Below are 16034 nucleotides of genomic sequence, written 5' to 3'. Positions count from 1 at the left end.
CCCGTTAAAAAAAACGAGCGCTTCCAAACTCCAACACTAAATAATCACCTGCACAGAATGTCTTGACAGAAAGTATCTCATAACAACATGTCTACGGTGGATTTTTATGAGCTTCCCCTACAGCTGCAATGTTGGTGAGTTTAACGTCGGTTAATACAAGCAGATCGCAAACGCAAATTGGATGAGTGGGGAGTCAATGGAGGGTATTGCAACTCTAGATTTGATTGAATTGATTGAAGAATTTATTAACAGTTTGCAGAATTACAGTACATTTCAAGCACAAACTCAATACAAAGGCTGTTAACTGTGAGTGGACGACCCAATTAAGCATTACACTTGTTTCCAACAGGGTCCACCATGTTCAAATCATCAAAACATTTAGAGACGTACAAATAGACACTTCATTCATCCCATTATACAAAAATCTAGAGTTGCAAATTGCGGCTAGAGGCCGATATGAACATAATGCGAATCACTGGTTTAAACAACATTAGGATAAGAAAACAAGCCCAAATAAACAACTACACTTTATAAACAAGACCAAATCAACAACTACACTTTATAAACAAGACCAAATAAACAACTACACTTTATAAACAAGATCAAATAAACAACTACAATTTATAAACAAGACCAAATAAACAGCTACACTTTAGAAACAAGACCAAATAAACAACTACACTTTAGAAACAAGACCAAATAAACAACTACACTTTAGAAACAAGACCAAATAAACAACTACACTTTATAAACAAGACCAAATAAACTACACTTTAGAAACAAGACCAAATAAACTACACTTTAGAAACAAGACCAAATAAACAAACTCTAGACTTTAGAAACAAGACCAAATAAACCGCAACTATTGAACTACCAATTATATTTACAAGCAACTTTACAGAAAACAAGCCCTAAGGTCGCTTATAACAAGCAGACATGGCAACACTGCTCTCTGTGACTCAACAATGCGATGCAACGGATCTACTTCCGGGTCAACAGTGACGTAACGTGCGTCAGGTCAAAGTTTACTGCCACCTGCTGGTGAAGGCGTGCACAGCTCCTTTCTTTCTTTCTTTCTTTCTTTCTTTCTTTCTTTCTTCCTTTGTTATTAAATTCTTACACTAGCTGTAGCTTGTGAATATTGATTGATTGAAGTATTTATTAACATTTTGCAGAATTACAGTACATTTCAAGCACAACTCAATACAAAGACTGTTAACTGTGAGTGGACGACACATTTAGAGACATATAGACACTTCTATATAGCCAAAATCACACCTGTGTGAAGTGAGGGGCGCTAATATATTATAGTCTAACTCATGTTGATGTAATGGTGATATAAAACAAACGGTTCCAACACAAACATTAAACGCCATTTACAAAACAAACATTGAACTAAAGACAAACATTAAACCTGTCTATAGAAGGAAATCATCATCATAAAGGAGGTAAAAAGGGAAAAGAAAACATATACAGTGAGGGGAAAAGGGGTGGGCGGGTTCAGATTTTTACGGGGGCCGTAATTGCAGCCGTCCGTATAGGTGCCCTTTGAGAACGGTTTTGAAGGAGTCAAGGGATTCGCTCGATGTTGTAAGATGATAAGAGCACCCCTCACTTCACACGGGTGTGATTTTTTAATTGGAAATGCATTTAGTTATACTTATGTTAACTTTATGAACTTTATGAACAGCTGATGAACAGCTGAAATCAATAATATATCAGAATTCAGATATTAATATAATTTAGTAAGAGAGTGGCGACACTAGCGTTGACTCCCATTGTAACAATGGAATGCGGAAGTGCTCATTCTGTCTCAATGGGATAGTTCCAATGTGTGGAACTATAGCCCGTAGCACCCCGCTTTGTCTCAATGGGATAGTTCCAATGTGTGGAACTATAGCCCGTAGCACCCCGCTTTGTCTCAATGGGATAGTTCCAATGTGTGGAACTATAGCCCGTAGCACCCCGCTTTGTCTCAATGGGATAGTTCCAATGTGTGGAACTATAGCCCGTAGCACCCCGCTTTGTCTCAATGGGATAGTTCCAATGTGTGGAACTATAGCCCGTAGCACCCCGCTTTGTCTCAATGGGATAGTTCCAATGTGTGGAACTATAGCCCGTAGCACCCCGCTTTGTCTCAATGGGATAGTTCCAATGTGTGGAACTATAGCCCGTAGCACCCCGCTTTGTCTCAATGTGATAGTTCCAATGTGTGGAACTATAGCCCGTAGCACCCCGCTTTGTCTCAATGGGATAGTTCCAATGTGTGGAACTATAGCCCGTAGCACCCCGCTTTGTCTCAATGGGATAGTTCCAAAACTTCCAATGTGTGGAACTATAGCCCGTAGCACCCCACTTTGTCTCAATGGGATAGTTCCAATGTGTGGAACTATAGCCCGTAGCACCCCGCTTTGTCTCAATGTGATAGTTCCAATGTGTGGAACTATAGCCTGTAGCACCCCGCTTTGTCTCAATGGGATAGTTCCAATGTGTGGAACTATAGCCCGTAGCACCCCACTTTGTCTCAATAGGATAGTTCCAATGTGTGGAACTATAGCCCGTAGCACCCCGCTTTGTCTCAATGGGATAGTTCCAATGTGTGGAACTATAGCCCGTAGCACCCCGCTTTGTCTCAATGGGATAGTTCCAATGTGTGGAACTATAGCCCGTAGCACCCCGCTTTGTCTCAATGGGATAGTTCCAATGTGTGGAACTATAGCCCGTAGCACCCTGCTTTGTCTCAATGGGATAGTTCCAATGTGTGGAACTATAGCCCGTAGCACCCCGCTTTGTCTCAATGGGATAGTTCCAATGTGTGGAACTATAGCCCGTAGCACCCCGCTTTGTCTCAATGGGATAGTTCCAATGTGTGGAACTATAGCCCGTAGCACCCCGCTTTGTCTCAATGGGATAGTTCCAATGTGTGGAACTGTAGCCCGTAGCACCCCGCTTTGTCTCAATGTGATAGTTCCAATGTGTGGAACTATAGCCCGTAGCACCCCGCTTTGTCTCAATGGGATAGTTCCAATGTGTGGAACTATAGCCCGTAGCACCCCGCTTTGTCTCAATGGGATAGTTCCAAAACTTCCAATGTGTGGAACTATAGCCCGTAGCACCCCACTTTGTCTCAATGGGATAGTTCCAATGTGTGGAACTATAGCCCGTAGCACCCCGCTTTGTCTCAATGTGATAGTTCCAATGTGTGGAACTATAGCCTGTAGCACCCCGCTTTGTCTCAATGGGATAGTTCCAATGTGTGGAACTATAGCCCGTAGCACCCCACTTTGTCTCAATAGGATAGTTCCAATGTGTGGAACTATAGCCCGTAGCACCCCGCTTTGTCTCAATGGGATAGTTCCAATGTGTGGAACTATAGCCCGTAGCACCCCGCTTTGACTCAATGGGATAGTTCCAATGTGTGGAACTATAGCCCGTAGCACCCCGCTTTGTCTCAATGGGATAGTTCCAATGTGTGGAACTATAGCCCGTAGCACCCCGCTTTGACTCAATGGGATAGTTCCAAAACTTCCAATGTGTGGAACTATAGCCCGTAGCACCCCGCTTTGTCTCAATGGGATAGTTCCAATGTGTGGAACTATAGCCCGTAGCACCCCGCTTTGTCTCAATGGGATAGTTCCAATGTGTGGAACTGTATAGCCCATAGCACCCCGCTTTGTCTCAATGGGATAGTTCCAATGTGTGGAACTATAGCCCGTAGCACCCCGCTTTGTCTCAATGGGATAGTTCCAATGTGTGGAACTGTATAGCCCATAGCACCCCGCTTTGTCTCAATGGGATAGTTCCAACGCAACAGTAGAATACGTATAGGCCTACAACACAACAGTAGAATATGTATAGGATACAACGCAACAGTAGAATATGTATAGGATACAACACAACAGTAGAATATGTATACAACGCAACAGTAGAATATGTATAGGATACAACACAACAGTATAATATGTATAGGATACAACACAACAGTATAATATGTATAGGATACAACACAACAGTAGAATATGCATAGGATACAACACAACAGTAGAATATTTGCGTAAACATCGTTGTGAATCTGGTGCCCAGTGCTGAAATGGAGGATGTAAGAACACACTTTTGTTTCTTATACGTTACAGAGCAGGTAATTATGAAGTCTTGTGTTTATATTCATGTCCAGGCCTTGTGTGTGTGTTTATATTCCTCATGTCCAGGCCTTGTGTGTGTGTTTATATTCATGTCCAGGCCTTGTGTGTGTGTTTATATTCCTCATGTCCAGGCCTTGTGTGTGTGTTTATATTCATGTCCAGGCCTTGTGTGTGTGTTTATATTCATGTCCAGGCCTTGTGTGTGTGTTTATATTCCTCATGTCCAGGCCTTGTGTGTGTGTTTATATTCCTCATGTCCAGGCCTTGTGTGTGTGTTTATATTCATGTCCAGGCCTTGTGTGTGTGTTTATATTCCTCATGTCCAGGCCTTGTGTGTGTGTTTATATTCCTCATGTCCAGGCCTTGTGTGTGTGTTTATATTCCTCATGTCCAGGCCTTGCGTGTGTGTTTATATTCATGTCCAGGCCTTGTGTGTGTGTTTATATTCCTCATGTCCAGGCCTTGTGTGTGTGTTTATATTCCTCATGTCCAGGCCTTATGTGTGTGTTTATATTCCTCATGTCCAGGCCTTGTGTGTGTGTTTATATTCCTCATGTCCAGGCCTTGTGTGTGTGTGTTTATATTCCTCATGTCCAGGCCTTGTGTGTGTGTTTATATTCCTCATGTCCAGGCCTTGTGTGTGTGTTTATATTCCTCATGTCCAGGCCTTGTGTGTGTGTTTATATTCCTCATGTCCAGGCCTTGTGTGTGTGTTTATATTCCTCATGTCCAGGCCTTGTGTGTGTGTTTATATTCCTCATGTCCAGGCCTTGTGTGTGTGTTTACAATTACAATTTACAATTTAGGCATTTAGCAGACGCTCTTAATCCAGAGCGACTTACATATTCCTCATGTCCAGGCCTTGTGTGTGTGTTTATATTCATGTCCAGGCCTTGTGTGTGTTGTTTTGTTTGACGCGCGGTGGAGGGTTTGAGGGTTTGAAGTTTTGAGGTTTTGAGGTTTTTGAGGGTTTGAGACTCAAGGAGGAAGTGACGCCCGGCCTCAAACCGACTGCTTACATTTACTATTGGGGGGGGGAAGAAATCAACTGCAGATTATGGAACGCGCGCTGCAATGTACGTATAACGCCTCTGAGGTGTGTGTAGTAGTAAGTAATATGAACTATTTACTGAGGGCAGTAATATGAACTATTTACTATGAGGGAAATGGAAATGACAAGACATTGTGCAGCAGGCCTACCGCCATGCGCACTTATTACGCCTCTCAAAATGCCGCAGCTCGCTTGGTCTTCAACTATCCAAAATTCTCACATACCAGCTCCCCCCTTCTCCGCTCCCTCCATTGGCTCCCCGTCACACACACACACACACACACACACACACACACACACACACACACACACACACACACACACACACACACACACACACACAGGACAGTGTTTTGTGTGTTTAGTTAAATCAATGTTTCAAAGGTTGTGGTGAGGTTTACAGAACGCTGACCTCACTGACCTGTTGTTTGTCTCACCGTCTCTCTCTCTCTCTCTCTCTCTCTCTCTCTCTCTCTCTCACCGTCTCTCTCTCTCTCTCTCTCTCTCTCTCTCTCTCTCTACTGTTACAGTGACTTCACCACTTCAACCATCTACTGATCAACCGACAGGTCTGTCTTCTTTTATACTGTATTTATTATTAATTATATATCTGTTTATTATTAACCCATTTAGACCTGAGTTACGATTCTACAAATTATGTCTTCTAAATCCTGACAGTTTTTCTGAAAAACCCTCATGTTTCTATATCAGTGGTGCTCAACCTTTTTCACGTCAAGCACCCCCAGAATTATCTGTATTTGGCCGCCGACCCCCATCTGAAAACATGTTGTTCCAGGAACCCCCTGGTAGCAAAGATTTGAGTTAAAAACGTTCGCTGTGAAAGAATATATATATTCAAAGATTTGCGGCACATTTTCACGATTCTTCAAAAAATAGCAGACCTACAACCTCGTAGCGCAGCACCGAGTGCCGCGCTACGAGCTTGTATAGGTCTGCTATTTTTCAATAGCTAAAGTATAACATAATTAGACTTTATTAATTATAATAATTATATCTTTCACTGTGACTTCACTACATGTGCTGATCAGGCTACCGACAGGTCTGTAATGCTGTTATATTTAATTACTTTATTAATAACTATTATATGTTTTAATGTGATTGGACTTGCTGATCCACCCATTCACACACACATGCACACACCGATGGCGGCGGAACGCTATTTTTGAAAAATCGTGAAAATGTGGGGCGCAAACCTTTGAATATAACTTGCGAACATTTTTAACTCGAATCTTTGTATCTGAGGGGTTCCTGGAAAACATATTTTCAGATGGGGGTCGGCGGCCAATTACAGATAATTATTGGGGTTCTTGACATGAAATATTGAGCTCCACTGACATAGAAACATGAGGTTTTTCAGAAAATGTTCATGATTTAGAAGAATATTTTTAGATTTGGACATCAGGCCTGAATGAGGTAATGATGTTTGGGAGACAAGAAACACTTCCCTGGGGTTTTTAGGTTGGTAATAAAACGTTTGTTTTATTACAAAAATGTTTGTAGATATTTTAGTATTTCAAAGTGTCCGTGATGTCATGGACACTGGGCTCACTTCTTTCCTGGACTACATGTTGTCTCAGTATGACCATAGATATTTAAAGTGTCCGTGATGTCATGGACACTGTTGGACTACATGTTGTCTCAATATAGATATTTAAAAAAATATCCGCTGCTATTTTTCAACAGCTAAAGTATAACATAATGCTTTAAACACCAAAAGGGTTCCCGTCCTGAATGGGTTAAAACTTCAAACACTTTGAGATGTATTACAATTTACAATTTAGGCATTTAGCAGACGCTCTTAATCCAGCAAGAACAAAAAGCATGGGAATACATCACATACATAAAAAGCATTTATCATGAAACATGCGTAAGCTAAGGACATAACAGTGGAATATCTATATAATTAAACTATTATAGTATTAGTTTCTTCTATTATAAAACCTATTCTATTATAAAACCTATTCTATTATACAACCTATTCTATTATAAAACCTATTCTATTATACAACCTATTCTATTATAAAACCTATTCTATTATACAACCTATTCTATTATAAAACCTATTCTATTATACAACCTATTCTATTATAAAACCTATTCTATTATACAACCTATTCTATTATAAAACCTATTCTATTATACAACCTATTCTATTATAAAACCTATTTTATTATAAAACCTATTTTATTATAAAACCTATTTTATTATACAACCTATTCTATTATACAACCTATTCTATTATACAACCTATTTTATTATAAAACCTATTTTATTATAAAACCTATTTTATTATACAACCTATTTTATTATAAAACCTATTCTATTATAAAACCTATTCTATTATAAAACCTATTTTATTATAAAACCTATTTTATTATAAAACCTATTTTATTATACAACCTATTCTATTATACAACCTATTCTATTATAAAACCTATTCTATTATACAACCTATTCTATTATACAACCTATTCTATTATACAACCTATTCTATTATAAAACCTATTCTATTATACAACCTATTCTATTATAAAACCTATTCTATTATAAAACCTATTTTATTATAAAACGTTCGCTCTGAAAGAATAAATCATGTTAATTTAACTCTGAGAGTGTTAATTTAACTCTGAGAGTGTTCATTTAACTCTGAGAGTGTTAATCTGAGAGTGTTCATTTAACTCTGAGAGTGTTCATTTAACTCTGAGAGTGTTAATCTGAGAGTGTTCATTTAACTCTGAGAGTGTTCATTTAACTCTGAGAGTGTTAATCTGAGAGTGTTCATTTAACTCTGAGAGTGTTAATTTAACTCTGAGAGTGTTCATTTAACTCTGAGAGTGTTCATTTAACTCTGAGAGTGTTAATTTAACTCTGAGAGTGTTAATCTGAGAGTGTTCATTTAACTCTGAGAGTGTTCATTTAACTCTGAGAGTGTTCATTTAACTCTGAGAGTGTTCATTTAACTCTGAGAGTGTTCATTTAACTCTGAGAGTGTTAATCTGAGAGTGTTCATTTAACTCTGAGAGTGTTAATCTGAGAGTGTTCATTTAACTCTGAGAGTGTTCATTTAACTCTGAGAGTGTTAATCTGAGAGTGTTCATTTAACTCTGAGAGTGTTAATCTGAGAGTGTTCATTTAACTCTGAGAGTGTTAATTTAACTCTGAGAGTGTTAATCTGAGAGTGTTCATTTAACTCTGAGAGTGTTCATTTAACTCTGAGAGTGTTCATTTAACTCTGAGAGTGTTCATTTAACTCTGAGAGTGTTCATTTAACTCTGAGAGTGTTAATCTGAGAGTGTTCATTTAACTCTGAGAGTGTTAATCTGAGAGTGTTCATTTAACTCTGAGAGTGTTCATTTAACTCTGAGAGTGTTAATCTGAGAGTGTTCATTTAACTCTGAGAGTGTTAATCTGAGAGTGTTCATTTAACTCTGAGAGTGTTAATCTGAGAGTGTTCATTTAACTCTGAGAGTGTTCATTTAACTCTGAGAGTGTTAATCTGAGAGTGTTCATTTAACTCTGAGAGTGTTAATCTGAGAGTGTTCATTTAACTCTGAGAGTGTTCATTTAACTCTGAGAGTGTTAATCTGAGAGTGTTCATTTAACTCTGAGAGTGTTCATTTAACTCTGAGAGTGTTAATTTAACTCTGAGAGTGTTAATCTGAGAGTGTTCATTTAACTCTGAGAGTGTTCATTTAACTCTGAGAGTGTTCATTTAACTCTGAGAGTGTTCATTTAACTCTGAGAGTGTTCATTTAACTCTGAGAGTGTTCATTTAACTCTGAGAGTGTTAATTTAACTCTGAGAGTGTTAATCTGAGAGTGTTCATTTAACTCTGAGAGTGTTCATTTAACTCTGAGAGTGTTCATTTAACTCTGAGAGTGTTCATTTAACTCTGAGAGTGTTCATTTAACTCTGAGAGTGTACACATGGAACTGTTGGGGTCCATTCAGTTCCATTTGTTTGTTCCGTCTGTCTGTCGGTCATCTGTGTTGCTAAACCCTGTCTGTCTGTCTGTCTGTCTGTCTGTCTGTCTGTCTGTCTGTCTGTCTGTCTGTCTGTCTGTCTGTCTGTCTGTCTGTCTGTCTGTCTGTCTGTCTGTCTGTCAGGATGCTGTGCTGTGTGTTGCTGCTGGCTGTGCTGTCCGTCTGTCCGTCCGCCCGTGGCGTCCAGACAGATATCTGCGTGGCGAAGCCCAAAGACCTGTCACTGGAGCCGCGATGCATCTACCGCAGCCCTGAGGATGAGGGGGAGGAGCCTACCGAGGTGAGGGGGAGGGGCCTACCAAGGTGAGGGGGAGGAGCCTACCAAGGTGAGGGGGAGGGGCCTACCCAGGTGAGGCCTTACCGAGGGGGAGTGGCCTACCCAGGTGAGGGGGAGAGGCCTACCGAGGTGAGGCCTTAACGAGGGGGAGGGGCCTACCCAGGTGAGGGAGAGGGTCCTACCGAGGTGAGGCGGAGGGGCCTACCAAGCCACTGGTTTATGTCCACTAGGGGGCAGCAGAACACTGTGTAATGTCATGTATTCTCCACTAGGTGGCAGCAGAACACAGTGTAATGTCATGTATTGTCCACTAGGGGGCAGCAGAGCAGATCCCGGCCTCCACCAACCCGCGCGTCTGGGAGCTCTCCAAAGCCAACAGCCGCTTCGCTCTGGCTCTGTACCGCCAGCTGGCGTCCACCAGGGGGAGCCACAGCAATATCTTCATGTCTCCACTCAGCGTCTCCACCGCCTTCGCCATGACCAAGCTGGGAGCGTGCGACAACACTCTGGAGCAGATCATGAAAGTAATATATTACTAATCATATTACTTTATTACATTATGATAATTATATTACTTCATTACATTAAGACCTGCGACAACACTCTGGAGCAGATCATGAAAGTAATATATTTAAGCAATATTACACGAGAGGGTGTGGTTTAATGAGAGGGTGTGGTTTAACGTGATTATGTGACAGTGATGTGGTCAGGAACGAGACGTAGTCGAGTTCCGTAAGCATCACTGAAGTGGCAAATTATTCCGCCCTCCCGTCAACACACATCGCTCCAACGAACTGCAGCAGCCAATGAGGTTGCTGCAACGAACTGCAGCAGCCAATGAGGTTGCTGCAACGAACTGCAGCAGCCAATGAGGTTGCTGCAACGAACTGCAGCAGCCAATGAGGTTGCTGCAACGAACTGCAGCAGCCAATGAGGCATCTATTTTTTAAAATATCTATGGTTTATTATTATGCTGACGCGCCATTGACTTCCAGTTTCGTTGTTGCGCAACAGACGCTGATGGACAGTATTATATTATCAATACAGACTGATGGACATTACTATAGAATCAATACAGACTAGTGCTGACCTCGATTAGTCGAATAGTCGACTAATCGATCGGAACGGGTCTCAATCGACTGACAACCTCTCAGTCGATGTTCACAAAATGGAAACTAAATGAAAACTAAGCTATGACGACAAAAACTATGATAAATATACTGTCGATTTCCTCAACAAATGAAAACTAAACGAAAATGTTAGGAAGGGACTAGTGGACAAGAGATCCAGTATAAGTCATTTTACACTTGGTTGCATGTTGAAAATAGCAGATCTACAAGCTTGTAGATCTGCTATTTTCAGCAAGTGTTAAAATCAGCCATTACGACGGCATGAAGGCCCGCCAAAACACATTTTGTTCGACTAAATCAACTGTAGATTTAGTCGACAAATAAAAATCGTATGATATTTAGTGGACTAAAACAGTGTGTTCTGTTCTGGCAGGTGTTTGAGTTCGACTCCATCAAGGAGAAGACGTCGGACCAGGTCCACTAAAACATTGTGTTCTGTTCTGACTCCATCAAGGAGAAGACCTCGGACCAGGTCCACTAAAACATTGTGTTCTGTTCTGACTCCATCAAGGAGAAGACGTCGGACCAGGTCCACTAAAACATTGTGTTCTGTTCTGGTGTTTGAGTTCGACTCCATCAAGGAGAAGACGTCGGACCAGGTCCACTAAAACATTGTGTTCTGTTCTGACTCCATCAAGGAGAAGACGTCGGACCAGGTCCACTAAAACATTGTGTTCTGTTCTGACTCCATCAAGGAGAAGACCTCGGACCAGGTCCACTAAAACATTGTGTTTTGTTCTGACAGGTGTTTGAGTTCGACTCCATCAAGGAGAAGACTTCGGACCAGGTCCACTTCTTCTTCGCTAAGCTCAACTGTCGTCTTTACCGGAAGAAGGACCAGAGCACGGAGCTGGTCTCTGCCAACCGGCTGTTTGGAGAGAAGAGTCTGGCCTTCAACCAGACATACCAGAACATCAGCCAGACTGTCTATGGAGCCAGACTGCTGCCTCTGGACTTTAAGGTATGTTCAACCAGACCTACCAGAACATCAGCCAGACTGTCTACGGAGCCAGACTGCTGCCTCTGGACTTTAAGGTATTGATCTATGGACTTTAAGGTATGTTCAACCAGACATACCAGAACATCAGCCAGACTGTCTACGGAGCCAGACTACTGCCTCTGGACTTTAAGGTAACTGATCTATGGACTTTAAGGTATTGATCTATGGACTTTAAGGTATTGATCTATGTACTTTAGGGTAACTGATCTATGGACTTTAAGGTAACTGATCTATGGACTTTAAGGTAACTGATCTATGGACTTTAAGGTATTGATCTATGGACTTTAAGGTAACTGATCTATGGACTTTAATGTATTGATCTATGGACTTTAAGGTAACTGATCTATGGACTGTAAGGTATTGATCTATGGACTTTAAGGTAACTGATCTATGGACTGTAAGGTATTGATCTATGGACTTTAAGGTAACTGATCTATGGACTTTAAGGTATTGATCTATGGACTTTAAGGTAACTGATCTATGGACTGTAAGGTATTGATCTATGGACTTTAAGGTAACTGATCTATGGACTTTAATGTATTGATCTATGGACTTTAAGGTAACTGATCTATGGACTTTAATGTATTGATCTATGGACTTTAAGGTAACTGATCTATGGACTTTAAGGTATTGATCTATGGACTTTAAGGTATTGATCTATGGACTTTAAGGTAACTGATCTATGGACTTTAAGGTAACTGATCTATGGACTTTAATGTATTGATCTATGGACTTTAAGGTAACTGATCTATGGACTTTAAGGTAACTGATCTATGGACTGTAAGGTATTGATCTATGGACTTTAAGGTAACTGATCTATGGACTTTAAGGTAACTGATCTATGGACTTTAAGGTAACTGATCTATGGACTTTAATGTATTGATCTATGGACTTTAAGGTATTGATCTATGGACTTTAAGGTATTGATCTATGGACTTTAAGGTAACTGATCTATGGACTTTAAGGTATTGATCTATGGACTTTAAGGTATTGATCTATGGACTGTAAGGTATTGATCTATGGACTTTAAGGTAACTGATCTATGGACTGTAAGGTATTGATCTATGGACTTTAAGGTATTGATCTATGGACTTTAAGGTAACTGATCTATGGACTTTAATGTATTGATCTATGGACTTTAAGGTAACTGATCTATGGACTTTAAGGTAACTGATCTATGGACTTTAAGGTAACTGATCTATGGACTTTAAGGTATTGATCTATGGACTTTAAGGTAACTGATCTATGGACTGTAAGGTATTGATCTATGGACTTTAAGGTAACTGATCTATGGACTTTAAGGTAACTGATCTATGGACTTTAAGGTATTGATCTATGGACTTTAAGGTATTGATCTATGGACTTTAAGGTAACTGATCTATGGACTTTAAGGTAACTGATCTATGAACTTTAAGGTATTGATCTATGGACTTTAAGGTAACTGATCTATGGACTTTAAGGTAACTGATCTATGGACTTTAAGGTAACTGATCTATGGACTTTAAGGTAACTGATCTATGGACTTTAAGGTAACTGATCTATGGACTTTAAGGTAACTGATCTATGGACTTTAAGGTATTGATCTATGGACTTTAAGGTAACTGATCTATGGACTTTAAGGTAACTGATCTATGGACTTTAAGGTAACTGATCTATGGACTTTAAGGTATTGATCTATGGACTTTAAGGTATTGATCTATGGACTTTAAGGTATTGATCTATGGACTTTAAGGTATTGATCTATGGACTTTAAGGTAACTGATCTATGGACTTTAAGGTAACTGATCTATGGACTTTAAGGTATTGATCTATGGACTTTAAGGTAACTGATCTATGGACTTTAAGGTAACTGATCTATGGACTTTAAGGTAACTGATCTATGGACTTTAAGGTATTGATCTATGGACTTTAAGGTAACTGATCTATGGACTTTAAGGTAACTGATCTATGGACTTTAAGGTAACTGATCTATGGACTTTAAGGTAACTGATCTATGGACTTTAAGGTATTGATCTATGGACTTTAAGGTAACTGATCTATGGACTTTAATGTATTGATCTATGGACTTTAAGGTAACTGATCTATGGACTTTAAGGTAACTGATCTATGGACTTTAAGGTATTGATCTATGGACTTTAAGGTATGTTCATTAACCCAGTGGTTCCCAAAGTGTGGTCCGGGGACCCCCAGGGGTCCTTGAGGGAGTTCCAGGGGGTCCCCAGCTAAATGATAGTTAGGAACCAAATGGACCCTTAGGGGTCCATTTGTACTCACTAATGATAATAATAATAAAGCTTTATTTATATACCTTTCAAAACAGCAACAATACAAGGATATTAAAGAAACAGCAACAATACAAGGATATTAAAGAAACAGCAACAATACAAGGATATTAAAGAAACAGCAACAATACAAGGATATTAAAGAAACAGCAACAATACCAGGATATTAAAGAAACAGCAACAATACAAGGATATTAAAGAAACAGCAACAATACAAGGATATTAAAGAAACAGCAACAATACAAGGATATTAAAGAAACAGCAACAATACCAGGATATTAAAGAAACAGCAACAATACAAGGATATTAAAGAAACAGCAACAATACAAGGATATTAAAGAAACAGCAACAATACAAGGATATTAAAGAAACAGCAACAATACAAGGATATTAAAGAAACAGCAACAATACAAGGATATTAAAGAAACAGCAACAATACAAGGATATTAAAGAAACAGCAACAATACCAGGATATTAAAGAAACAGCAACAATACAAGGATATTAAAGAAACAGCAACAATACCAGGATATTAAAGAAACAGCAACAATACAAGGATATTAAAGAAACAGCAACAATACAAGGATATTAAAGAAACAGCAACAATACAAGGATATTAAAGAAACAGCAACAATACAAGGATATTAAAGAAACAGCAACAATACAAGGATATTAAAGAAACAGCAACAATACCAGGATATTAAAGAAACAGCAACAATACAAGGATATTAAAGAAACAGCAACAATACCAGGATATTAAAGAAACAGCAACAATACCAGGATATTAAAGAAACAGCAACAATACCAGGATATTAAAGAAACAGCAACAATACCAGGATATTAAAGAAACAGCAACAATACCAGGATATTAAAGAAACAGCAACAATACCAGGATATTAAAGAAACAGCAACAATACAAGGATATTAAAGAAACAGCAACAATACAAGGATATTAAAGAAACAGCAACAATACAAGGATATTAAAGAAACAGCAACAATACCAGGATATTAAAGAAACAGCAACAATACAAGGATATTAAAGAAACAGCAACAATACAAGGATATTAAAGAAACAGCAACAATACAAGGATATTAAAGAAACAGCGACAATACAAGGATATTAAAAAACAATGCAAAACAATAATTCAGATACAAACAAACGTACAGAATAGTTATAGAAGCTAAAGTTAACTAGTTATAAATAGTTATAGAAGCTAAAGCAGAAATAAATCTAACCCTAACCCTAAATAGTTATAGAAGTTAAAGTTATATAGTTATAGTTATAGAAGCAGAAAGAAATCTGTGAGAAAAAAAAAACAATGGGGTGAAATTAGATAAAAAAATAGTTTTAAGTAGAGATTTAAAACGTGGAACCGACCCAGGGAGCCTGACCTACCTGACCCATAGCCCAGGGGACACTGTCCCATAGCCCAGGGGACACGGGATAACATGTCAACTCTGACCCATAGCTCAGGGGACACGGGGAGAACATGTGAACTCTGACCCATAGCCCAGGGGACACTGTCCCATAGCCCAGGGGACACTGTCCCATAGTAAATGGTAAATGGTAAATGGTGCATTTATATAGCGCCTTTATCCAAGGCGCTTTACATAGATTGTGCATTACATTCACCCATTCACACACACATTCATACACCGATTGCAGCGGAAGCCATGCAAGGTACCAACCAGCACATCGGGAGCAATTTGGGGTTCAGTGTCTTGCCCAAGGACACTTCGACATGTAGACAGGAGGAGCCGGGATTCGAACCACCGACCCATGGATCATTGGACGACCTGCTCTACCTCCTGAGCCACAGCCGCCCCCATAGCCCAGGGGACACTGTCCCATAGCCCAGGGGACACAGGAGAACATGTCAACTCTGACCCATAGCTCAGGGGACACGGGGAGAACATGTGAACTCTGACCCATAGCCCAGGGGACACTGTCCCATAGCCCAGGGGACACTGTCCCATAGCCCAGGGGACACTGTCCCATAGCCCAGGGGACACAGGAGAACATGTCAACTCTGACCCATAGCCCAGGGGACACTGTTCCATAGCCCAGGGGACACAGGAGAAGATGTCAACTCTGACCCATAGCCCAGGGGACACTGTCCCATAGCCCAGGGGACACTGTCCCATAGCCC

At 39.9% G+C, this 16034-nt stretch overlaps 1 protein-coding gene across 1 annotated transcript in view; it reads left to right on the top strand.

The window, feature by feature from the left end:
- Positions 1-16034, top strand: part of serpinc1 (serpin peptidase inhibitor, clade C (antithrombin), member 1) — a 36244-nt gene continuing 20210 nt past the window's right edge. Inside the window, exons 1-5 of the mRNA XM_079505306.1 lie at positions 1-134; positions 5724-5762; positions 9321-9477; positions 9789-9998; positions 11350-11565. Coding sequence (XP_079361432.1) covers positions 9322-9477; positions 9789-9998; positions 11350-11565 — 582 coding nt within the window. The 5' untranslated portion in view covers positions 1-134; positions 5724-5762; position 9321. The remainder of the gene's footprint in view (positions 135-5723; positions 5763-9320; positions 9478-9788; positions 9999-11349; positions 11566-16034) is intronic.

The sequence above is a fragment of the Electrona antarctica genome, assembly GCF_951216825.1.
Source record: "Electrona antarctica genome assembly, chromosome: 7".
NCBI lineage: Eukaryota > Metazoa > Chordata > Actinopteri > Myctophiformes > Myctophidae > Electrona > Electrona antarctica.
The sequence above is the reverse complement of the archived record's forward strand: the minus strand, read 5'-3'. Positions and strand labels throughout refer to the sequence as shown.